Source organism: Hyperoodon ampullatus, assembly GCF_949752795.1.
Source record: "Hyperoodon ampullatus genome assembly, chromosome: 4".
Lineage (NCBI taxonomy): Eukaryota > Metazoa > Chordata > Mammalia > Artiodactyla > Ziphiidae > Hyperoodon > Hyperoodon ampullatus.
In genome coordinates, this window is record NC_136917.1 from 111160631 (window position 1) to 111188258 (window position 27628).

The 27628-nt window shown below is 34.8% G+C and overlaps 1 protein-coding gene across 23 annotated transcripts in view; it reads left to right on the plus strand.

Moving 5' to 3' along the window:
* The window catches only part of SSBP2 (single stranded DNA binding protein 2), a gene marked incomplete at both ends in the record, with an annotated part of 301811 nt that overhangs the window by 264395 nt on the left and 9788 nt on the right, over positions 1-27628 (plus strand). For 14 of the 23 annotated variants that reach the window (XM_079702653.1, XM_079702669.1, XM_079702671.1 and 11 more), the window contains 6 exons: positions 1311-1359; positions 11619-11654; positions 13434-13488; positions 17106-17176; positions 19980-20058; positions 22619-22647. In XM_079702653.1, the coding sequence (XP_079558779.1) occupies positions 1311-1359; positions 11619-11654; positions 13434-13488; positions 17106-17176; positions 19980-20058; positions 22619-22647 (319 nt within the window). The remainder of the gene's footprint in view (positions 1-1310; positions 1360-11618; positions 11655-13433; positions 13489-17105; positions 17177-19979; positions 20059-22618; positions 22648-27628) is intronic. The other 9 variants (XM_079702654.1, XM_079702658.1, XM_079702663.1 and 6 more) reach the window with 6 other exon arrangements.

Here is a 27628-nt window from a genome sequence, read left to right on the forward strand (position 1 = left end):
TTTAAGATAAATATTTTCCAATTTCTTTACTGTGTTTTATTTAACGTCAAACAAGTCAAGTGTTTTACTTGATCAACATATATCCTATGCTTTACCTCAGTTTCTGTCCATTAGGACACTGAATCCTCTATGTAAAATCACCTTTCCAAAGTGTTCCAGTAACTAATTGTAAAGTCGTCATCATTATCCTAGAGAGGAACTATTTCCAGAGACAATACATGTACCCCTCACCTTCTCCCTGTGCATGATACTTTGACCAAGTCCGTTCTGGTCAAAAGGGGACTTGCACTTGGGCATCCTAATAGAGCCTAAGGACACAATTTTTCATGCCCTTCCCTACTGTTTACATTCCTGGGGAATCCCAAAATAATATCCAGAACAGTTCTAAATATTCCAAGCAAACATGGGTAATATATCTAACTTGGACAGCCTCTATCTAACATTTAGAACTTTAGGTTTAAGGTCCCTAGAATAAGAATCAGGGGACTTTTTTTTTAATTTAAAAATGTCACAGTGTTTTCATTGAGATTAGAGGGAAAAGGGGAATTCTGAGTGACTCTAATTAGAGAAGACCTGCTGACAGTAGTCTACTTTTTATCAGGCAGTATATATTCAGGTACACTTAATACTAAAAAGCAAATGGACAAGAGATGTTTTTAATTTAATTAGGCATTAATTTTGTTTTAAAAGCTTTATGTCCTTTTAAGCTATAGAATAGGGAACATTCTCCCTCGCCCTAACATGAAGTAATATATTGACATACATTAGCATAGATTACCTCCTATTTTTCCCCAAGATTTACTCTGGCCACTATCTTGAACTACAATTATGAAAACAAGAAATGTGTTTCCCTTGTTTAATAGTAACCAAATCATCAGTAGCACTGAAAGATAGATTGATATATAGATGTATAAAGTAACATGATATTCTATGCAATTTTTTGAAGAGGAGGCAAATTTAGATACCTACTATGTACATTTATTCATCTGTAGCTTAAGAGCAATCATTTTATGTATAATGATATTTTATAAATAATTTCATTTTCATTTTGAATGATACATGCAGCACTTATTATTGTCACAATTATCTTTTATATTTATCTCATAATTAGTGATAAAGCTGTTTGGGGGAATGATAAAATTTTTGGATTTTAGAAATAAAAAAGCTGTGAAAATATAAAGAGTAATTTCAGTGCTGGACTAGAACTGCATGGTAACTGAATTATAAATGTTTGTATTTTATGATGTTATTGCTTACTGCGAAACATTCAGAGCGTCAGTTAAAATTTCATTTCTCATTTTGTCTTACAGGGGTCCTGGTGGTGGTAGACCTTGGCCAAACCCAACAAATGCCAACTCAGTGAGTATACATATTTTTTCATTTTCTTTGCACTTTGTAGCACTTAACAACAAAAATCTGTTGCTTTTGAAAGCCCTGCAATTGGTTATATTAACCTTTTTTTTTAAGAAATCATTCAAAAAATAAATTTTTATGTTTTTATAAAAAATGTATAACTTTTGAAATTATGTGATTTTTTTCACTTCAAGGTCTAATGTAAACATGCATTCTATGTAGATTACCAGGCCCTCAAAAATAGAGTAGTAGTGTGATTTAAGGATACTCTACGGTAGCCTACATTTATCATAAAATTTATTTATCATATAATGAATTCATCTTCTAAAATAACTATAATAATTACTAAGTTGCCAAATAACATCAATCTCAGTTATTATTATTATATTTGCTGTTCTGGTTACACCTATTTGCTCTCTCGCTGCCCCAAGAAGGAAGTACACATTTACCTTGTGCCTGTGGGCTAAACTGCCATCTTTACACTTGTATCTATGTATCTGACATCATGGGAATTTTCCTTACAAGTTTTGTGGCCATGATTTGACTGCGTAAATATTTTTGTTTCTTATTAATGTCACAAATATAGGCACAGGTTAAAAATTAAGTTTTCAATCTTAAAATTAATATTGATATGATTTTAAATTTAATGATCCTGGAGATTTTTTTCTTGACTTTTGAAACCTTGAGTTCTTCAATCTGTGAGAGAGCTCTGCTCTGTACATTTGTGTAGTATGTGCACTGCACAAAGATGCCTGAGTCTAGGGAGTCAGAAGGAGGCTGAAATATAGCTGTTTTCCACTTGTGAAGTCTATGGATTATCTGCCCAGAAGGGATGCCTTTTACTAATATGCAGAGGTACCTTCACTGACTAGCAGTGGCCTCAATGCTAAATAAACATGAAACTGATTCAATGTTTAGTGTTAATTTAAACTTAAAGATAATTTAAAGTGAGGTGTGGGTGGTATAGAAAGAAGCATCCTAAATCCATTGCTATTCTAAAGCAGAAATCACTTTCTTCTCAATTAAGTAACTGTCATATTTTTAGAGAAAACATTTACTTTATATTATCTGCCTATCTCTTAGTTTCAATAGCTATGACAGTTGCAATTAAATAATATTGTTTGGGGTGGAGAGAGTGATGTTGCTGCTTCCATTTGGGTCTTCAGTTCACTATTTAAGTTCAACAAATCTTCTAAGATACTGTTTTACCTGATTATGTTGTAATATGACTATCTTTTCTCCTCCAAATTTCTTTTAGTCTGCTTATATGCTTTTGACTAGTTCACATTTCTATTTGCCTCCTGTTATATATGCCTTTCAAATTTCCACTTTAAAAAGGGATCTAACTAGCAGCTCAAGATACTTTCTTTGACACAGACCTACTTGAGAATGGACTTGAGGATATGGGGAGGGGGAAGGGTAAGCTGTGACAAAGCGAGAGAGAGGCATGGACATATATACAGTACCAAACGTAAGGTAGATAGATAGTGGGAAGCAGCCGCATAGAACAGGGAGATCAGCTCGGTGCTTGGTGACCGCCTGGAGGGGTGGGATAGGGAGGGTGGGAGGGAGGGAGACGCAAGAGGGAAGGGATGGGGGAACAGATGTATATGTATGACTGATTCACTTTGTTATAAAGCAGAAACTAATAAAAAAAATTTTTTTTAATCATCAAAAAAAAAGATACTTTCTTTGAACTCCCCATTAAAATACCCATAAAGGTGCAGAAAAACAATTTTTTAATAACAGTGAAAACTCTGCAAATCTTCTTATTGTCAGAATCTGGAAAGAATTTCTATTATCTACATGTCTGATGAAACTGGGTTAAAAAGCACAATCAATGACCCACCTTAACTAGTAAGCCCTCCTGCCTAGAAGCAAGAGGACCCTCTCTCCTTCCTCACTGCCAGCTCAGCCAGCCATCCCCTCCACTGCCCACCTCCTGCAGGACCTCCTTTTGTACGCTTATCTGGAGATACTATCCTCCAAAAGCCACCAAGGAAGGTGGGCAGGATATGATACTGAAGGTGGTGCATTGTACCTAGCGGGTATGTTATCCAAGTGAAGAGTATTAGATGGAGGCAGAGATGAGGAGAGAGTTATGCTTTCTGATCATTTTTAGTTTTTAGATACCTAAACAACTCTTGGGGATTTCACAGAGCCGAGCACGTGGATAGGAGAATGTACTGTATCAGGGCAGCAGCTCTGCATTATTTTAGACCCTGAGAAACACTAGGCATTAGGGAAGGAGCTGTGCATATCAAACTACAACCACTGTGAAATGGGCATTTGGCCAGCACACATGTAGGCACGTAATCAAGTTGAAAGCAGTCCCTTCTGTTAATATATACCACATATGGGTACACTTCCCCCCAAAGAATGTGAATAGGGAAAAGTTGTGAAGGAACACCTATACTTTTCTCTTTGGAAAAAGAAAGGAGTCATCATCCTGAGCACAGAAAGGAAAAGCATTCCTCTCAGTATGATAGATTATGAGAAGAAAAAAACCAAAGACAACTGATGACTTTCTAGCAAAAACATAAGGCTTACATGAAACAAAGCAAAAGTATTAAAGAGAGATTCTTTTCCCCTAAACACCATTGATTATGTTGTTGTAGTGACGATTTATCTGTATTATTTTGAATTCCAAGTTCTTTGGACTTTTTGTCTGTATTTAAAATTACAAATACTTTTCATTTGGTATCAATACAGTAAGCCTCTGGCTCCTCAGAGCAGCCAAAGTGGCTGGTTGTTTTGTTTTTGCTGTTTCCAAATATGTTTTATATACTTTTTTTTCTTTTAAATGCTTTGTGTTTCCTAAAAACAAAGACATCTTTCATAACCATAGTATAAGGATCAAAATTTAAAAATTAATATTGATGTAATCCATTTTCTAAGCTGTACACCTTATTTTGATTTCACCAGTTGCCCCAACAATATCCTTTGTAACAAAAGAAAATCCCAGTTCACTTGCTGCACTCATCTGTCATGTCTCCTTTAACCTGGAACAGGTCCCTTAACTTTTGTCTTTCGTAAACTTGGAGTTTTGTTGACTGCAAGCCAGTTATTTTGTAGAATGTCCCATAAGTTGGTCTTGGCTGATGCTTCCTCATGATTATATTCATGTTATATATATTTGGCAGGAATCCACAGAAGTAATTTTGTGTTTTGCTCAGTGCGTCATTTCAGGGGGCATATGATGGTGATTTATCTATTACTTGTTATGTTAACTTTGATCACTTAGTTAGATGATGCTTGTTAGGTTTCTCCTAGCTTGTTAAATTACTATTTTTCCCTTTGTAATTTTCAACCTGTGAAGACATACTTTGACACTATCATAAAGATCGTACTTTAATCTGCTACTTTGAGTATCCATTGATGAATCTCGCCTGAATCGTTTTTTGCTATGTTGGTTGCCAAATGTCTATTTCCTAATTCTGTCTTTCCTTCTCCACTTATTAGTTGACTTTCTACTATAAGAGATTTTCTTTCTTCTCCAATCATTCATGTAATCCAATGTACTCGTGGATTCTTACCTTGTCCAATAGGTTTTTCTAATACTAATATCATTTCAGATTTGTCCAGTTAAAACCCTTTCAGGTTGGATCATTTGTCCTTTTGACATGACCCCATTATTCTTTGAGCATTTTGAAGCTCATATTTTCCCAGCCTTAGCCTTGGAAACAGCCATTTTTTAAGGGTCCCTGGTTCCTTTTAGTGGAGAGTGGTATTTAGAACCCATTGGAGTGATCTAGCTTCTAACCCTCTCAACCAACAGAACTAGGATACAGATGTATGTATATACACACACCCACACACATCTATATCTTTCTGTATCTCTACATATTAAAACCATGAGGGCACACTGCAGCACTATTTATAATAGCCAAGACATGGAAGCAACCTAAATGTCCATCAACAGATGAATGGATAAAAGAAGATGTGGTATATATATACAATGGGATATTACTCAGCCATAAAAAAGAATGAAATAATGCCATTTTCAGCAACATGGATGGACCTAGAGATTATCATACTAAGTGAAGTAAGTCAGACAAAGACAAATATCATATGATATAACTCATATGTGGAATCTGATTTTTAAAAAATAATACAAATGAACTTATTTACAAACAGAAACAGACTCACAGATATCGAAAACAAATGTACGGTTACCAAAGGGGAAACGTGGAGGGGAGGGATAAATCAGGAGCTTGGGAATAAAATATACATACTACTATATATAAAATGGATAATCAACAAGGATCTACTGTATAGCACAGGGAACTCTACCCAATATTCTGTGATAACCTGTATCAGAAAAGAATCTGAAAAAGAATGAATCTATGTATATGTATAACTGAATCACTTTGCTGTACACCTGAAACTAACACAACATTGTAAATCAACTGTAATCCAATAAAATTTTTTAAAAACCCCGTGAGTGCACACTGGTGCTTCAACTTCAATTCAGTACAACAGAGTTCATTCTAGACTTTCTGCTTTCCAGGTTTATACCTCACTTCTCTGAAAGTGAGAAATCTACCAACCATTATCCACAATACATTTATCTGCTTAATCTTTATCTTTACATAGTTTTGTCATATACAAGTGTTTTGATCAAAAATATTTTTGGCACTGTTTTGCATGGCAGCAGGAGAAACATTTTTAAGGACAAACTTATGTTTTTAATTCAAAATAAGAGTATGATTTTTTAACTTCCTTCACTCTGAGCATTACAGTACTGGCCTCAGATTCTTACTTGGAAGCTTATTTACAAGTCTACCAACCATTTTTTTCTTTTTTATGTTTTTCACAAAGAACTGTACATTTGGGTTGAACTATAAAGCAAGTTCTAATCATTAAGTAGCCAGCACTTTTATCAAAAATATCTTAATTAGCTTTGTCTGCAGACACTTTTGATTACAAGGTATAGAAAACTAACCAAACTAGGCTCATATTGCAAGAGAATATTACTGGATCATGTATCTGAAAAGTCCAGATATAAATTTGCTTGAGGGTACATTTGGTTCCAAGTATTCAAATAACATCATCAGACACTGCCTCTATTCATTGCTTACCTTTGTTCCACTCATCTGGCAAGAAGGCCCTGTGAAGCTCCAGATTTATATCCTCACAGCTCCCTGTTGAGTACAAAAGAGCACAACTCCATCAGTTAAGCACAGGTATTGGGAATAACTAACTGAACTGGATTCACTTAGCTTGGGTACATAGACTCATTCATGAACCAGTTATGTATAATGCTCTATCGGCCAGGCCTAGGTCACACACCCACTTCCTGAGCCCCACCCGAGCCACATGGAAAAATAAGGGAAGTATGGTTCAAAGAGAATTCAAGGAATTGCTGGCAAAAGAAGGGATAGGCAGAAACAACAAACGTTCAGTATAGCATTGTATTCATCAACTCACTAGCTGGAAAGATAGAAGAGAAAACTCCTTTAAGGAAAAATGAGGATCTACTACAATGATTAAGCCTAAGAGAAATACAAATATTTTACTCCAAATAGGCTCTGCCCTGTACAAATAAATGCTCATTTTTAAAAAAGAGCATTAAAAAATAATAGAATATTTTCAACTTTACACTGACACAGATAATGTTCCCCTTGCGATTTCTAGTGAACTGAATTTCAGTGCTTTTAAGGTAGTTTTGAAATTCACAGTTGACGAAAGCTACTTAGCTAAAATGTAAAGCTACTTATAGCCATCTTTTTTTTTTTTCGGTACGCAGGCCTCTCACTGTTGTGGCCTCTCCCGTTGCGGAGCACAGGCTCTGGACACGCAGGCTCAGCAGCCATGGCTCACAGGCCCAGCCGCTCTGCGGCATGTGGGATCCTCCCGGACTGGGGCACGAACCCATGTCCGCTGCATCGGCAGGCGGACTCTCAACCACTGCACCACCAGGGAAGCCCTAATCATTTTTTAATGAAGCCAAAAAACTTCTAGTTATTCTGCTGTTCCCCCTACCATAGCACCAGTCATGGATATTAGGAGTCAGAATATTTCAGAATATTTGGATTGTTGTCACAGCTCTTGAATTTTCTGTCTAGCTTAACCAGACAATACATATGGCCCTTAATTTTATCATCTGTCAAATAAGAGATTCTTGTTCTATGATTCTGATCTTCTACCTCTCTGGTCTTGCTTATCTTCTACATCTGCATTTTCATCTTTCATTTCATATTAATGGTTATTTTGTATAGCATATGGGAGAGGGGTGGAGGGAGGAGATTAATTACATTGGGAAGAATCTGGTCACTAGAGGTGGAGAAAGGCCTGGACAAAAGTAAAGAGAAAGGGAAATGCAGGCAATGTGTGAGAAAAAATTATTAGATTCTTAGTGGCTGGGAACATAGATTTGGAAGGCAAAGCTGGAAAAAGAAAAATGGGACCATGATGTGTTCAGGGCTCTGAATGCTGAGAAATCTGGAATTATCATTGATGTGGAACAGAGCTGTGTTTTAGGAAGATAGCATATAAAGTGGATACATAGGGAAACAATATTAGGAGAGTATAGTAACAGACCTTATAAAATGTTGTCAGAGCCTAAGGTAAAAGCAGTGGAGAAAGGATGGCCGAGATAAATGTCACACATAGAACCAAAAATACCTGGTGACTTGTTGGATTTGAGGATAAAGAAAGTGAAGAAGTTGAAGGTGATTTCATGTCTTTGAACATTATAACATAATGTGTTATAATTTAAATCTATAACCTTCAACCTCTGCTGAGTCCTCACCGATGTGTGACCAGCAATTTTTTTTAACTCTTCTTTAGTCGCCTGCCTTTCCTGCACTTCTTATCTTTGGCCCCTTCTCTATTAGCTAAACTTGTCTCATATTTTATAGAGGAAAAAGAACAAAACACCATTAGACTCAAATTTCTTCAAATTCTACCCTTACCTCCAATATTATAAGACCTTTAATTGTTTTTCTTTCCGCTTGTCTCAGAAATGTTCTTCTCAATGCTAACTGTTTTATCTGTTCTCTTTATTCCATGTCTTGATGTCTCTGCATATCTTGCTCATTCATTTTCTAAAGGAGTTTTCATCAGTCCCTTTCCATTGGCTGGAACTTTCCCTAACACTGTGCCAATGAACAAAATCCCAAGACAACCTTAAAACCCCCAGTCTTTCACTCCTCTAGAGTTGGGAGGGGGCAACTGATAGAAAACTTCTCTCAACCCCTCCTCAGTCTCAAACCACCATCCAGTGTCTCTCACACATTGAATCCCTCACCACCATTCTCCTGGGCAGTGAATTCTTTGATCCTCTTTTCCGTTTCATTACTATGTGGTAGTGCAGTGCCTGAGATATAACAGGTGATGGAAGAAGATTGATTGAATTGACTTCTCAACCGTTTCAATCCCCATGAAAAGTACTATTCTGAAGGTTACTAGTGACCTTCTACTTACCAACCAAAAATAATGACTTATTTTCTGTCCTCAGCATACCTGACCTTTGAAATATTTGACAGCTTGGTTTTGTTTAAATGTCTCTTCATTTCTTTTCTTCATTTAAATAATGTTTATTTTTTCCATATTTGTACTAGCATATTCCTTTTTATTATTTATTCTTAGGTGTGTCACAGAAAGGTTGAAAGACTTGAGCCTGACAGAGCTCAAAAATAAGCCCAGTTTAGGCATTTCCTAGCCAAGCTGCCCCCACTCCTTGCTTCTTGAAAGTCTAACTTGCTTGATTTTTTATAAGATATTTTCTCCTGATTTTCCTCCAGTCACATTATCTGCCCTTTCTTAACTGGTAATGTTCTTTAATTCCAATCTTGGGCTTTTTTGTTTTTTTTTCATTTTAACATTTTCAACTATCACTAAATCTAATCAAAGCCTAGATTAAAGTCTCGTGCCCAGCACAAAATGGAAATTTATTCAATTGAAGCTTTATCTCTAGTCCTGATCTCGAATGAGTTCTAGACCTCTGTTTCCAAATATCTGTTGATCAGATCTAACTCAGTGTCTATTAGTGCTTTCCAATTCAACATGTCAGGTATTCCCCAAACTTGTCCCCCACTTCCTAAATTCCATATATATAAATTAGTAGCACCATCATCCACACAGTCAGCAAGTTGGAAACCTCAGGATCACCTTAACTTCTCCCTTCCCTTGTCCACCACACCCAGTTTGTCATCAAGCCCTGCGGAGTACATCTGTGAAAAGTCTGTCAAATTCTCTTACTCCTATGTATCTTAATCAGCCCTGCCTAGAACACTTTTTACCATCTCTTGCCTAGACTTTTTGCAATGGTCTCCTAAATGGTATTCATGTTCCATAATGCCTCTAGAGTTAGCTTACTAAAACATAAATTTGAACATGTCTCTCTCAAACCTGTGACTCCCTATTTCCAACAGCGTCCTAGCTGCCCAGCTCAAATACGTCTTCTATACCCACACAGTACTTCTACCTACATTGTCATATTTTGTTTCTCAGGCTAGGCTGGCAGATGCTGATGTAATTTACAAGAATGCAGGTTCCGTAAAGTGTTAGGGGTAGGAGCCCAAATCCTCCTTTCCCTTAATGAGGGCAAAAAAGACTATGAGGTAGAAACAGTGAGTGTAAGCCAAAATTCAAGAGGAATTGTGATAGGATAAGATTCTGATTGGAATATAGAGTGTTATTTGTGAGTGCCATGAGGAACAAGAAAAATGTCAGGAAAGTTGTTTAGATCTCTGTGCAAAAACTTTTAGGATGTATTCGTGCTCAGAAATGGAAAAGGGGGGTATATTGGAAAGGAAAGGAAAGGCAGTGAGTGTAAATTCCAAAGATCTAAAGAGTGGTTAGATCATATCTTGAAGCTGCTTAAGGATGACGGTAGGCAATAGAGGCAGCAGAGCATGAGCCAGGTGCTAAAGTTGTAAGGAGGTGAAAACTGGAGCCAACAGATAAGTTGGTGATTTGGAGAGGGCAGGTGCACATGTTTAAAATAATAAGCAGAGGATGGATAGTAATCATGAACTGCAGAGGACCCTAGAGAGCAAAGCTATATTCATTCACCTAGTCGAGTAAATGTCTACTGCCATAGGGATCCGCATACTCATAGAAGTGATGGTCATCACTAGTGATACTGGACAATCCGGTAACGGCCACCTGCAGTGCTGAGTTACCCATAGGTGGACCAACCAGAGGCTCAGACACCTGTGGTCTGTGCTTAAGGCAAAGCAAGGACACCAAACAATGAGGAGAGAGCTTTCAAATAACTCAATATTAAAATCAAAGGAAAACCATAACTTTGTTGTATTTCTTTCTGCTTACTTTATTATTTCATGTTATTCATGTTTAACTATCAGGAAGGAGTTGGGGTGGAGGGAACATTTAGGTACAGGCATTATAATCTTTTCACCACTCTTAAGGTCCTATTTTGGCCCTGGCTGTCCTACTCCAAGAAGACAGTAATTTACTGGCTTTTTTCAGAATAAGGCAAAAATATCTCTTCTGGATGTGCAGAAGGATGTAAGCTAGTGAGCTTGTGTGAAAAAAGAATATTTGGATTTAACTTCTCTATTAATATCCACAGTTAAGGGGTTATTTTTAAATATATGTTTTCCAGTTTTCGCTTCTTAAATTATCATAGCAATGTCATATTAATACCTTCTAATCTCTAGAAAAGAGCTTAGTTAGTTAGGAGCCTGATTTGAAGGGAAAGAGGGAATATGTTACCCATATCTGAGCCACACAAATTAGTAGTCTTCGGAGACTTACATTAACAAAATCTTTTGCATTCATTATATTGTTTTCTAGAAGCTAATTAGAAAGGAAAGGGGGAAAAAAGTGAGGTTTATATATCAAGTATTGACTACTGCATGAATATAGTAGCCTGAAACTGTCTTTAAAAAAAATAATGTATCCCAGAATGCACATAAATTAGAAATTGCATCTGTAAAGGCTACTAATTTGAAAAATTCTGGTTTCTGGTTTTTAGCTGCACAAATATATATCTTTTTAATTACAAAATAAGTGTCATTGTATCAAGCAGTGAGTACAACTGCCCTGAAATCAATATAACTTGAAGCTGTAATTCTATCTAAATTTCTCTTGACTAAAATCCTCTCTTTTTTGTAAATCAAGATAATTCTGCATTTTATTCAGTTTTCTAGCACTCAGACATATATAAATGCCTTTATCCTTTGTGATAAATTTTAAACCTTGACATAAGTTAGAAAACAGATTCATTTTAGGTCAGTCTCCATACTGCCACATGAATCAAAATATGTATATTTTTTGTCCTGTTCATGTTCCAGATACCATACTCCTCAGCATCTCCTGGGAATTATGTAGTAAGTACATTTGGGTTTGTTTGCTCATAAGAATTGATGTTATGTTCTATTTGGGCAATGAAATAATTGTCCAGATGTTAAGAAGAGCCCCTGTGTGTTGGCCAAGAAATGAACATCTGATTTGTATTGAGTTGTTTCGTCTGCCAACCTCAGTACATATGTTGATGTTCATCAGTGAAACAGTTATCAATCTGGCCAAAATTGCCCTGAGTACTGTGTTTTACTTCAGCATATGTTTCTGTAAACCACTGCAATACACTGTCCAATCACGAAGAAAGCCATCCCAGTAACGCAATGATATGCTTGAATTTGCAGTTCTTCAGAATAATCTACACTTCCTCCCCACCCCACTTGCCATACGCAAAGTCTAAGAAGACATTAAACTTTCTCCCAATCACAAAGAGAATTAGATAGCAGAATAATGACTAGTAATTTGGGGGAGGAGGGCTAGTTTTCATTCTTAGAAACCGAGACCACTTATTCTTCTTCTTATCACTTAGTACATGTTAAAAATTTCCAATTATTTACATTCGTCAAATCAGCAGGTTTTACATGACCTCTTGAACTTGCAAATGACCTTTTAACCATCATCACATTATAATCCTTGCTGTATCTCAAGGCCATCATAAAAGATAATTTGTTTATAATATTTAGAGGGAAATGCCTAACAGAGTAGCAAGGGTAAAACGGTAAAAAAAAATCTTTCCTAAAGAACTTTTCAGAGGTGGTGGTTAACCAGAGTAGGAAAAAAGGAGTACTTAGGAAGAAGATCAACGCGCATTTTACCCTCCATGGAAACAGTGTTCTGTGAGCGTAACGAAAAGCACACGCTGTTTTGGACCTGTGAACTTAGTGCTCAGTATTCCTTTAAGCTATACAAGCTAAGCAAGTCTAACTTTTTGTACAATCTCTATGAAAGTAAAAAAGTTTGAGTAAAACCTATTTTTTCTTAAAGTCAATTAAAAATAAGCTTGATATGTATAGTTTTATGAAATTATAGACTTATTTGAAAGTAAATTTAAGCTGTTTAATAAATAGCAATACATATATTATTCGAAATAATTAGTGGGCTATGTCTGTGCACTCCAAATGAAGCAAAAATTTAGCCACTTAATAGTTAATTTGATTACTGTAAGTCTGAACATTCTAAAAGTCATTGCCTGAATTATCCATTTTGGTTGCATGAAATAACTGAATTAACTTGAGTCACCTAACATCCATTTCAAATTGATTGTGTACCTACAGTCTTAGAAACCCTCAAATCAGTCAGCATTACCTCTCATTTCTAGTTGATGTGATAGCTGAAGGTACAGTGCATCCAAAGTGTTGCAGTTGATGCTGGCAGAAGAAACAGCATCAATGTATTTTTTTAAACATGTGAATATCTTTTGATTTTCAGTTGCCTATAAAAACCAGTGATACAAAATGTAAGAAAATCACAGATACACATGAATGATTTCTATTGTATGGGATTTGTAAAGGTCTTATTAAATGGTTTCTCCTTAACCTTATACCTGATGTCATTAAGCCATGAATCATAAATCAGCGTTACAGGCTCATTGTTTTTGGAAACTTGTCAAAACAATCTCAACATATTTAAGCTAAATTATATTTTGCATAACATTGAAATGATTGTGCATTCAAAGAAAATAAATTATGGAGAAAATGTATTTCCTCTTTTGTTTTCAAACTGGATTATTATAAAGTCTAACTTCTGTTTTTCCTTATATTGTTTAATGCAATGCCTTATTTTTACTGAAATTTTGTGTAATTATTTAGGGTCCTCCAGGAGGTGGAGGGCCACCAGGAACACCCATCATGCCTAGTCCAGCAGGTATTGTAATCGAACTAGCCACGTGGGCATTTGATTCTTAGAGTAAAATCACAAAATACAGAAATTGTTATGAAAGAAAGTTAGTAGTATTCTCTACGTCACTGGTGGTTTCACAAGTTGCGTAGAGGTAGCAAGTAGGAAGAAATAGTGTTCTTAAGTAACTATTGTCCAGTTACTTTAAGCATTTAGAAAACTCCTGTTGTGTAGGTAATAGATTTAATCAGAATGAAAACTGTGTTGATCTGTATGAATTGCCCAATAATTTATCTGACTAAAAGTTTACTTGAGACTGTGGAAAAGATCCAAACCTCACAACTTAAGAAAAATTCTGCATAAGTAACACATGAAATACATGGATCCATTAGGTTTAATACAGCAAATCAGTCCCACCATATCTAGCATCTAAGATAGATGTGGACGTGCTTACAATATCATTTATCCTACATGTCTATAGGTATTTACTAGTTAGCTAACCCACTATGTAGTGGGGAAAGTTTTTTAACCTTTTAAACCAAAATACTTTAATATTCCTGGAATCATGTAGTTATTTTAAGTATCTCTTTCCTTTGAGACTTTAATACAACCTATTAAATGTGTTGTGTCTTGAGGCCTCTGATGGTAGCACAGCCCTCCTAGAAAGCTCCTGGCAACATGTAGCAAGAGCCGTGAAAAAGCTCATACCACTTGACACTATAATCCTACTACTAGAAATGACTGGAGGTACAATCCAAGAATCACGTAGAATGATGCTCATTTGTTATAGCCAATAGTTAAATAATAGAAACAACCTTCATGCCTAATCTGATTTTAGTGATGTTTTTAAATTAATGTTTTATGGACTAAAATGTAGCCATTAAAATTATTATCAAAGAAATTTTAATGACACAGAGAAATAAATGTCCATGATTTAATACAATATGATCACAGTGTTATTTTAAAATATATTACCCTGAAATCTGGGACTTCCCTGATGGTCCAGTGGTTAAGACTCCATGCTTCCACTGTAGAGAGCATGGGTTTGATCCCTGGTTTGGGAACTGAGATCCCGGAAGCCACACGGTGTGGCCAAAAAAACTAAAATATATTACCCTGAAATCTAAAAAGTAGATAACAAAGAAATAGACTAAGACTTTGTCAGTTTTAACTTCTGGGTAATGAAATATATGGGGAATTTTTATAATTAGAAAAATTTTTTTATTATGTTGCACTGTTAAATTTGTATGTTCTTACGAATTTGTTGAAATCTAAGATACACAGAAGTTTGAAATTAAATATCATTAATCATACCAATCAATATTTTTAAGTTTTGAATCTTTAATTTAGAAAAAGCATAAATTTGATGATTAATTCAAAATTTTACATTGCCTCACTAACTCTTTGGAATATATCATAAATATTTCATGGATCTCTGTCCTCAGAACATCTTCAGTGAAGTGAAACAAAATTCATTGAAGATAGAAGTATATGAATTGAACATCTTGCCCACATTTGCAATCCTTTTGGTGAAGTTAAGGTTTAATTTATGAAGGTAGCATGTGATTAATAAATACTTCACTACATACTCAAAGAAAGTTTTTGGAGTAACACTAAACTTTTCAGGTGATAAGTAATCTTATCACTTATTCCTTTCAAGCCAGAAATTGCCACCAGTATATCTTGCTAGCTTTTCTGCCTATTCTTTTATGTACTCATCCTTTATCACAGTCAGTCCTCTAATATGAAGCCAGTATCCCCCACTCTCCAAAAAATAGGTGCCAGAATATCTATTGTAAAGTTTTTTTGTATATAAAAATAAATCAGACATTTTCTAAAAAATACCAACCTTATTCACTCAATGTTTTTTCATTTTCAGATGCAATTATATTTGATTGGTCTTAAAAGCAATAAAGTTTTCTTTCTGCATATTTTTAAATATACAGCCCATTTTCCTTTCAAATTAATTGCTAAAATTAGTAAGTAAAATTAGTAAGGCTAATAAAGGTGAAAAACCATTTGAAGGTTTCCTATGTTTAAAAAACAATTCTAGCTTTTCTGAAAGATACATTTTTATGGGATAGAGTTTATGCCATGAATTGAATCTAAGTTAGTAGATATTTATTGTTTATAGTACACAACATGAGTAAGATATGGTCCCTTTCCTCCTCTCAAAGAAATTATAACCTAGTTTGAAGCAGGAGGGAAAAATAAGACAAAATATTAACTATAATGCAAAGCAGAATTCAGTGGTAGAAGAGCACTCACATACTTTTAAGTATCAGGGGAAAACTTCATGGAAGAGGTAGCATTGGCAATGGGCCTTGAATAGTGAGAGTATAATTTCAATAAGTGGAAATTGTGTTGAGAAGATGCTCAGAGAAGAAAGAACAAAAATAAGGTGATGGAAAAGGATGATCATATGCAAGAAAGAAAAAGTGGCCTGGGTTGACAGGAGTATAGTGTACATAAGGATGTAAAAATAGTTAAGGCCACAAAAGTAGATTAGGAGCTTACTTAGTATAAACAAACAGAGGTCAACCAGAGGCGGGCATTTCAACTTTCTCAACAATATGATGTATTAATCTAGAAGTAAAAAATAATATTTAGGTTTATGGATCACTGTTTACAAAGTATAAATGGCATCTAACCTACTCTAAAATAATAAATTAACGTCTAACAATCACAAAACAAGAGGAAAAGTAATTGCCCATTTCTCACTCTATGGTTATTGCCATGAGAAAGCAAATAATTTTTATCTTCTGCCTTGAATCAGTACAAAACATTTGAAAAACATCTTTTTCAAAATAGAAGCCTGCAACATTATATTTAAGAGAACTATATAATTGTGGAAAAATAGCAAAGCATTTTATAATTGATAGTTCCTAAATATAAAATATTAAGCCTTTCACTCTAGGCTATACATTATAAACACATATACTCAGAGACTTAATTAGGACTAGCTAATAGACATGAAATGTAAAATGTTACATATATTTATGTGGATATACACTACATTTATTTTTATTATAATGAATCAAAAATAAAATGAATGAAAAGAAATTTATCAAAAGTTGTACTAGTGGAAGCTGGCTTTTACTTCAAGCAAGAGAATTTTCATTCCAGTTGTATAGTCTCGTTCTAATATCTTTCTGTGGGAACTAAACCAGGATATTCCACCAGCTTTTATTAATTATTAGCTAAATAAACTATTTTTTAATTGGTCTACAAGAAGCCTAAGGAAATAATAAGTAAAAAGCTACTAAATCTGAATTTTAAGAGATTTCTGATATATGTATACATATAAATTGCTTAGAGAAATCAAAAGAGATCATGTTTTTTAAAGAAGAAAAAATTTACAGTAACTCTTTAGACTTTTAAAGTAATATTCCTTTTGATCTGAATTATTCAAGTGATTATTCCTAATATATTAGGTAGATATTCCTAATTTACAACCTCAGAATGATAATTTTGGGGTCAGAAAATGACTTACAGATATTTGTTTCTGAACATTAGTAATGACTATTTCGAGTGCTGTAGCTATAAATATGCATAACTGTCCAGATCATCTTTGATTATTATTTTGTGATGAATTGGGCATAGATTATAATGAAAGATATTAATTCAGTAATATTTTGTTTCAGACTCAACCAACTCTGGAGACAACATGTATACTTTAATGAATGCAGTACCTCCTGGACCTAACAGGCCTAATGTAACTATGCATTTTTTAAAATATTTGGAATGTATTTGAAGACTCAAACTCTAAGTACATTCCTTTTCCTTGATACTGTTTAAGCTTTATATTTTATTATCCAGGATCTTACTGGATATCAAAAAATCAAATTCTATGTTCTGGGTTGGAAAAAAACATAATATATAACAAGAGATTTCATATCAATATAATGTAAATGTAAAACAACTTAATTGTAAAATGTTGATATGTAGCCTTATTTTATCTCGAATACCTAATAATTAATATTGACTATTTGAAAGTGACAATGTGTAATCATATGTTCACCTCATTTTACACATCACTGATTTCTTCAGGTGGTTGTTTTTTTTTTCCTGATAAACTTGAAACTAAATTAGGAAGTTGAATATGCCTGTTTTTCTTTAAATTTTTGAAATCTGGAGTTTAAATATAGAACTGAAGCAGTTCTACAGAAAGAATTTGAGTGTACTTAATAAAGCATAGGTCATGATTTTTCCACGAACGCGTACAGAAAAATGATATCTATAAGACTACATATTAACAAAAAAATATAAGAAAATACAGTTAATACATAGATATATATATATGAATAAAAGGTAGCTCAAATTAAAGAAAAATCAAAACACATATAAAGAATTTCCAAAGGTATACCAAAAACTGGGGATGAAATATTATAGTTGAGCTTCCTAGCAAAAGGAAACTTTAAATTGTCCAGTATGTTATGGTACTTGAAATATGACTAGTCCAAACTGAGATGTGCTGCAGGTATGAAACACACCCTGGATTTTGAGGACTTAATATGAAAAAATATATAAAATAGCTCATTAAAATTTTATACTGACTATTTTGATAGATAATTTTGATTATATAAGTAAATAAAATTATTAAAATTAACTTCACCTGTTTCATTTTACTTTTTAAACATGGCTGCTAATAAATCTAAATTTATTTACGTAGTTCACATTTGAACCTTACATATTATTTCTGTTAAGCAGCACTGCCTTCAGTTACCAGTGTTCCCTTTGTATAATCAAATAAATTCTTTTTCAGGAAAAAGAAACAATTTTCTGTCAGTAATGTCTAAAAGGTGTTTTCACAGAGATTTTAAAGAACACTGAATATGATCATGAACAATGTTCATTTTAGAAATGCAGTACAAATGTAGAAAAGCTCTTCATACTGCAATTTCAGATCTTAAAACTTGATATTTGAAAGGGAGGGAATAAGGGAGGAAACCAGGAGCATATGGTACTGAAGACATTTCTGCAGACAGCTAAACTGATATCATCCAAGTGTGTTCCATTCTGGTTCTCTTACTTGTTACAAAGATAAGAGATTCAAGAGAAGCAGAAGCTGAATATGTCACTCTTCCAAATGTCATTCATTTCAGCCAGAGGTAGTCAAAGCAAATGCCTGCTGAGGACTGGGACTGCACTATTATGTGTTTCAAGTATAATACTTACAGTCTTAGTGTTGTTTAAAGCATAGTGGGGGCCGGATAAAAGGAACAAACCAAGGAGGTTCACAGGCTGTTGGCCTCACCGGCACCAGTTTCTCAGCCCAGATCTAAACTATGCTTTTGAAAAAAACCCGAAAAACAACAGTAAGTTCAAAGTTAATTTCTTTGACCTCTCATTAGAGGCATGCATATTCCAAGTTGTTTACTGAAAAAAAAAAAAAAAACACAATCCATCCATGTGTTTTAGGCAACAAAATTTTAGGCAACAGAATTGGCATTATCCTGTGAAAATGTATAAGCATGTGGTTTGTGTGAGCACGGTGAAGGAAAGCTATCTTCTTTCCACACAGAGTCAGTAGTATACAGGGTGTCCACTCAGGGCAATCTTCCCCCGAAGCCTACATGATTAGTAACCACCACAATCCCATCTATACACATACATACATGCAACACATTCAGTATTCTGCACCATACAACATGGAAGAAATGATTTTGGCATGGGAAATTTTAAGAACAAGTGTTTTCAGTAATCTATCTTAACTGTAAACATAAGGTAATTATAGATAGCCTGTCTTCAAAATGAAGTCTGAGTTTCCTTAGAAGTATTCCAGGGAGTTGAGGGAGAGACTAAGTGGGCAGGTCATGGGCTCTCCACCACCAACTCTACCACAGCACATATCTTTACATCTGTGTTGTACTAGGCTTCTAATGTAAGGTTTCACTTGAAAATGAAATATCACTACTTTAAAAAATGTTAAATATAACTGCTATTGAATGCCTAATTGTGACTGAACTGACATAGTTGAGACTGCCAAAAAGACTTAGCTATATTCAGCTATCCCCAAGGAGCTAAATGTATTTAACCTGCAAGATGAAATTATTTATCATGTCCATTTGACCAAAGATAGATTGTCTGCTAAGAAAAATGTTAATGTTGGCATATAATGTTCAGTTATTATTATTAATAAGCCAATACCTTTAGCAGCTTCTTAAGAATTACCTCTGGTTTATAATAGCAAAATTTGTCAATAGCATAGAATACTTATCTTCTTATTTGCACTGGAATATATGTGCTTTCTGGTTAACGATATCTGAAGAAAACTTTGGATATGAATGAGGATTAGCCTGAAGATCTAGAACATAGAGAAGATGGAATGAGGGAAAGTAGCAGTCCAGTTAGAGAATCTAGAAGGCTGGAAAAAAATCTAGGAAAATAGTCTCCATAACTTGGAAATGAAAATAAGTTATAGAAGTGTCTTACAGTGTTAAAGATAGGTATTGTGACATTGAGATGAACAATTGTTTTCAATGTGATCACAGTCATTTTCTCCATTTTTAAAATAGTTTCCAATGGGCCCTGGGTCAGATGGTCCCATGGGTGGATTAGGAGGAATGGAGTCACATCACATGAATGGCTCTTTAGGTAAGGATATTAAATCTGATGTTCAGAAATGAATTCAAAACAAAACCTTAATTCTACATAGTGGATATCATGATTTGCAAAGTTCTTCTTTTTATAGGAACTCATTTTGAAATGCTTCAGCTTTTATCTACAACTGATAGTTTAATCCATAGGATATTTGCTATGATGGCTAGAGATTATTTGGAAAATCAGATATGTGAGAATTGTTCTAACCTAGCTCATATTCACAGGTATTTACTTGAACTTATCAAAATCTGAGTGTTTATGATGAAAGGAGACACTCCTGCTTTGGGCACCTAGAGGACCATGGTATCCTCACAGTGGGTTCCTTTGTCTCCAAAGGTCTATAGACACAGTCTCAGAGGAACTTCAGTCCTCTGCAAGAATTTCTTGATTTTGTTTTTGTATTTTAATGTTTGTCTCTTTTTAAAAAGTAAAATAGGTAATCATATTCTGGATAATCTGAATGATTCTCTTAAGAGAGAACACTGCCCACATTGTGTTCATGATAAAGCTGATTTCAAGTAGTGCAAATAATGGTTGTAAACATACTTCATAAATGATGTTTTCTTACCAAATGAAGCCAAATATCTGCAAGGTGAACACAAAGTTTCACAGCAGTGAGAAACAGAGACAAGGGGTACAAAATTGACCTGGTCACACAGCATACTGTATATGTAGGCAGGCCAAAGGCAAAACCAAAACAAGGGAAAAAAGACATTTATTTTATGTTTGTATGTTTATCATCATCATATATCATATACTATTTTAAAAGCTGACAGTGGGGTTGGAGGTTTGTGATAATTTTTTCATTTGAAAAAGAACCATCTTTTACTTAAGTTGGAGAAACTATGCCATGAGTAACTCAGGTTATACACGGATTTCACAACCCCACCCTAAGTCAGGAAATGCCATCCTCTGATACTTCAAAAAGCTATGTAACTTCAATAATCAAGAAATTATTTACAACACTTTGATAGACTTTTTTTTTTGATAGACTTTTGTGCTTTTAAGGATCCATGCTTCTTTTGCCTCGTTTTCAAAATGTTAATTTGCACTGTCCAGTTATGGTAGTTACTAGTCATGTGTGACTACTTAATTCTAAATCAAATTAAATGTAAAATTCAGTTCTTCAGTTGCACTGCCACATATCAAGTGCATAGAGTCATATGAGCTAATGGCTATCGTAACAGACAGCACAAGGAAACATTTCCAGCATCACACAAAGTTCTACTGGGGATAGCACCATTCTAGAATTTTACTTTCTAATTTATTGCAAAATAATTTACTTTCCAGTGTTTTAATTTGTAAAATCATTCACAAAAAGATGGGATTTGGTCATAGTGAGAAGATTCTTAGTTATATTACTCACTAGAACAGAATTTGTAAAATAGTTTCACATATACTTGTCATCTATAATGAATATTGTTGCATATATTTATAGATACATAATTACATATATACATTCAGTATTTAACATTATGCCTATTTATAAACTAATACTAATAAGCCAGTACTTTATTTGTGACTGTCTGCTGAATGCTGTACTATTAAAATATTATAGTATTTTTTTTTTTTTTTTTTTTTTTTTGCGGTACGCGGGCCTCTCACTGCTGTGGCCTCTCCCGTTGCGGAGCACAGGCTCCGGACGCGCAGGCCCAGCGGCCATGGCTCACGGGCCCAGCCGCTCCATGGCATGTGGGATCTTCCCGGACCGGGGCACGAACCTGTGTCCCCTGCATCGGCAGGTGGACTCTCAACCACTGCGCCACCAGGGAAGCCCCTAAAATATTATAGTATTTTTATGCCAGGAAAATTATTTAAATAGTTAAAAATAAAGCTAAAAATGTGGCGAGGATCTGATTATTTTTCTTTGTTACCTAAGTTATGATTCCATTTCTTAAGTAAGAAATTAGTATTGATTGTCCATTTCTCCTCAGAATTAAAATAAAACCACAATGTTACATTTTGAAGACATTTTTACTTTTGATGGATTGCCATGAATATTTGTTGCTGCCAAAATTTTCTTTAAAATATTATACTTTGATTTTGGTTATTATAGTAAAACGTGGTTCAGAATCTTGTCAGGTATTGTTGCAAATGCCTGTTTTGTACTTTATCAGATGTACAGAAGCATCATTTCAGAAAATAGAGATCTCTCTCTCTCTCTTGCTCTCTATTTACATATCTATAAATATATATATACACATGTGTATTAGTGTACATATTTTAAAATTTTGAATTGAGTAGGATATATATGTCTACTGTTTCACTTTCAGGAATTTATGACAGCAATAGTTTTTTATTCTGCCATTACCAAAAAAAGTAGATGATTGGGAAGGAAAGGTACAACTCTTCCTTGCATTTGTCATCAGATGATACTTACTTACGACACAGTATAAGAGAAAAGTAGTTTTTTGAGATTCAAAAATCCAGGAGATATACACTGCAAAATACATACAGTGTACTGCATTACTACATTAGTTTATTTTAAAGGAGTATTTAATTTACAGATAGAATCATTACCTAATAAAGGCTTTCTTTCCATATTTTGTTTTAGGCTCAGGAGACATGGACAGTATTTCCAAGGTGAGTATTATGTATTGTGTTGTTTTTTATCTGTGTTTTATTCCACACAGAACTCTTATTAAGATTGAGAATAACATTATGAATTTTGTTCTTAAAGAGTTTGAAAGTAGAAGCCCAGATATAATTAAGTAGAAGTTTAAAATATTAATGCATATAATCTGTGGGAAAGGGTAAAATTAGCCTTTTAAGAATATTTCAAAGCATGCTAGGATTCATTTACAGGATGTGATATACATGATTAATTGATACCCAAGCAAATAATAATCAGTTTAATCACATTATGATGTTACGCATTTGTAAAGCAAACTGACATACTTTAGATAATCTTTTGAAAATGTAAAGAAATCTAGAGCAACATGAAAAGAGGTAAATTTGAAAAAGTGGTTATTATATGTTGTAAGGGCATTGCATTTATACATCTCACTTGTATTCCAAACTCTTATCAGGCAATGCTGATGTCCTCAATCATTATTATAGTTCCACAAAATAGAGTAAGAAAGTAATTAGAAGAAAATTATATTAATAGAAGTAGGAATGTGACCCTTCCAATAGCACATGTCTCTGTTTTTCCTCTGTCAGTTGTCTGAGTATCTAAAATTAATCCTTTGCTAAGATGCCGTATATTTTTTAAAGAATACCTAAATACTTTTTAGGTCATGATGAATTTTAAAATACTTCTCTGTGGGTCAAATGTATATTTAGAATGGCTGATAAGAACTAATTATTAACTACCACTAGAATGACTCTCTCAGAAGTCTTCTTTATATCAATAAATACAGAAATTCATTAAAGGATGACTTCATTTTTAATTCCACTTTGAATTTATATTCATGTATAATAAAGTAAAATTCCTGATGCCAAGAAAAATAAAATGAAGTTGAGCTATAGAAACTTATAAATTAAGACTTCAAGCTAAAAAAAAAAGAGAGAGCGTTTAATTGGCATTCTGACATTGTATCTGCATCGCTTGGCTGCTTGGCCTAGGAACTTCATCATGCACTTTGGATGTCTGTGTTTAGAAACAATCAGGAAGATCTTTTTCTTTTCTAAAAATAGATATATACAAACGGCATCATCTTACCTCTGTGAGAAATAGTATTAGGTAAGCCTTCAGAAACCTTGTTTTCAAAATAAGATTAATTGTATAATACCGTTAGAGCCTTCTTTCTGGGAAGCACCTTTACAAACCAGATGACCGTGATTGTATTGGCTGTCTTAGGTATCTAACAATTGATGATGGCTGAATTGTGCTTTGTGGTCACAGTAAAATGTCTGAAGTTATATTTCAGAAACATATTCTAATGTCTAAAGATAATTCTTCATTACACAAAGGCAGGAACATCCAGATTGCTTAAGGCCGTCTTCATAAAATTTCCACTGACATAATCTTGTACACTACATAGATGTAAATGAAATTCTATATGGGAATGTACTTTGTAATTTATAAAGCACTTTAAAAAATTTTAAGGGCCATAATGACAAATGAAATACCATCTTCTAATCTGCCCTCATATCAGATCTATTGCTATTCCTTCTATGCTTATTTTCCCATTCCTATACCCAGAAGCAAGTTTTTCCACCACACTGTGCCTGCTGCTGATAACATTCCCTTGCCTAGTGATTACTGTTTATTCTTTAAGCATTAACTGACCACCCATTGTGTACTTTTATATACTGAGTATTGCCTTGTGCACTATGGGGAAATACAAAAGACTTCTTTAAATACAAACATAATCTTTGCCCTCAAATGGTTTGTAGTTCGGCAGGAATTCCTTCATTCAGTAAACATTAATGTGCCAAGGCATTATTCTGGGCTATGAAATTCCAAAGACAAACAAGATATGGTTTCTGCCCTCAAGAAGCTCAGTATAACTAAGGAGACCAAACAAATACAATAGGGAAAAACTTTACAAAGGAAAGTTCAAGTACATTTCAATTGACATAAGAATTATGCCCAAGGGAATTCCCCGGCGGTCCAGTAGTTAAGACTCTGCTCTTCTACTGCAAGGGGTACGGGTTCGATCCCTAGTCAGGGAAATAAGATCCTCCTGCATGCCGCGCGTGGCAGCCAAAATAAATAAGTAAAAATAAAGAAAAAAATTTAAAAAAAAAGAATTATGCCCAAGTAATAAATTTGCCACTTAACAATGTACTAGGAATGACTGGTTGCATCCACCTTCAAATGGGCTCCTAAGCATCTCATTTCTGCCCTGCCCCCACTCCTCGTTCCTTGGCTCCAGGCTCTAACCAGGCTGTCTGGGTGATGGTACCACTATTGTTTGTCCCATCTCCACTTGTCTGTCACTTTACCTCTAATCAGCAGCATCAACCGTATTGTACACCCCCCTCCCAATTATTTTTTCCCTATGTCTTTCGACTCACAGCTGAATTTTTCAGCCTTTTACTCCAAGCTATGCAAGTTGTCACTAACTTCGTTTTCCCCACCTTCTTCCTTTTCCACCACATGTCCGGCCATCTCAAGAAGCTCTCTTCTCCCTTTTCTCTTATTTACTGGGCTCACTCCTTTTTATCCTATTCTTTTTCTAGTCATTCTTGTTTGTGAATCAGAAGATGATCTTAACCACTTCTGCTTAGCAATTGTGTTCAAAATTGCTCTTGGGTCTCTAGCTGCATCTTCCTAATTCTCCAGTTAAACCTGTATTTTGTCAAGCATCAGTATTACATTTTTTAAATTTCTTACTCCATTTTAAGAAATTGTTTGACCAACCTACGCCCTTTTTGTGCATTATATTCTTGCCTTGTTGATGAAATCTACTGGAGACACTGCACACAAACATAGCTACAGTTAAATGTAGCACACACACAGTTCATTGCCACCCACCGTCATAACCTGCTCTGGGCTGGTGTTTGGAACCACTGTCTTAGCTGTTCCTCATATACCAATACTGAGTATATCTTTAGCTATATCTTCATCATGTCACCCAGGGACCATGGACAGCACAATTTCCTTAAGACTCCTCATTGAGCAACTTTTGTTGTTTTCACAACATTTTGCAGAGATTACCTCAGATTTTTTAAAGATGTTCTATCATTTCATGATTTTCAAATATACCCAGTGAGCTAGATAGGAACAGGTTTCAGAGATCTGATATTAGCTCAGTTTTCTGTGTTGAATGTGTCCTTTTAATCTGCCTCTCAATGTTCTCATATACACCACCACCACTGCCCCCTAAAAAAGTTTAATGCTGAGCCACCATGCTATGAAAAGATTGCATGGAAAACAGAAACACCATGAAGTGTTTTATACGTATTTAAATATTACTGTAATGTTACTTTCAAACTTCAGATATTTTTAAATCGACACTTTGAGTCAGGAATCAATTTGAAGGTAGCCAGACTTTCAGAATTGCAAATCAAGAAATGATATCACTTTGATGTGGAGTTTAAAAAAAGGATACAAATGAACTTATCTACAAAACAAAAATAGAGTTACAGATGTGGAAAACAAACTTATAGTTACCTGTGGTAAGGGGCAGGGGATAAATTGGGAGATTGGGATTGACATATACAGACTACTATGTATAAAAGAGACAACTAATAAGGACCTACTGTATCACACAGGGAACTCTACTGAATACTCTATAATGGCCCATATGGGAAAAGAATCTAAAAAAGAGTAGATATATGTACATGTATAACTGATACACTCTGCTATACACCTGAAACTAACACAACATTGTAAATCAACTATACTCCAATAAAACGTTTTTAAAAAAATAAAAAAAGAAATGATACATGGCAAAAGTGCAGCAGAGTCTGGGAGCACCCCAATTTAGTCAGAGATATGCTGCTCCTCTCAGGGCACCTCATGTACTTAAGGCTAGAAGTGTGAATATCACACAAGGATGGACAGGGCTCGTTTCATATATCTGTTTGAATACGTAAAAGTATGCAGCTTCCAAATACATGCTCAAATACCCCTGTATAGGTATGTTAGATTATTTTTTTATTCCAAGATTGCCAGTTTCTCCATTATGTATGAAATGACAAATATGCCTTCACCAAAGACTTCTAGATTTGGGGTAAATCTTATAGTGTTTTTATAAATTTGCCCTTTTTTGACCTTAGTAAGCTTTATCATTCCTATTTTCAAGACACAGTTGATTAATAACTTTATTCATGAGTTGTAGCTTAGTTACCTATAGCTTAGTTAATTGCATTTCAATTTTACTTAATTTTTTTTTTCAGGAAATCAGGTTATCCATATTCATTTCAAAGTCCAGTTACTTTATACTTGGGAAACTAACATTTCCAGAGAAAAAAAATTTTTCCAAAAAAAAAAGAAAATAGGGCTTCCCTGGTGGCGCAGTGGTTGAGAGTCCGCCTGCCGATGCAGGGGACATGGGTTCGTGCCCCGGTCCGGGAAGATCCCACATGCCGTGGAGCGGCTGGGCCCGTGAGCCATGGCCGCTGAGACTGCACGTCCGGAGCCTGTGCTCCGCAATGGGAGAGGCCGCGACAGTGAGAGGCCCGCGTACCACAAAAAAACAAAAAAACAAAAAAAAAAAGAAAATAGAATCCTCTTTATGCCATTAAGCTGTGGTTCCCCAGCCCTTGGGGTTCACTGGCAAATGGAGCTCCTACAGGCTTCAGAGGATCCCTGTTCTCAGATCCTCCCTGTGGGGTGCACAGCAGGACAAGATACAAGCTCTATTTCTACCAGCTCATCTACCTGTCTCTGCTTTACAGTTTAACCATATTTTTTAAAAGCACATATTCTTCTGAGGATAACCCATTCATGACATTTTCGTTTTTATTGCCTAACTTGGTTTTAGTTAAGTCAAAATCCTCAGAGCAATTTTGTTTAAAAAAATCTAAAAACTTATTCAAAAACAAAATATAAAATGGCAACGGCTCAGGAAAAAACTCTAAAACCTGGCTTACATTTGAAATAACAAGTAAAAGTTTTTAACCTTGAAGTTTATTTTTACAAGAATCCCTTAGTCATAGTTGCAATCCT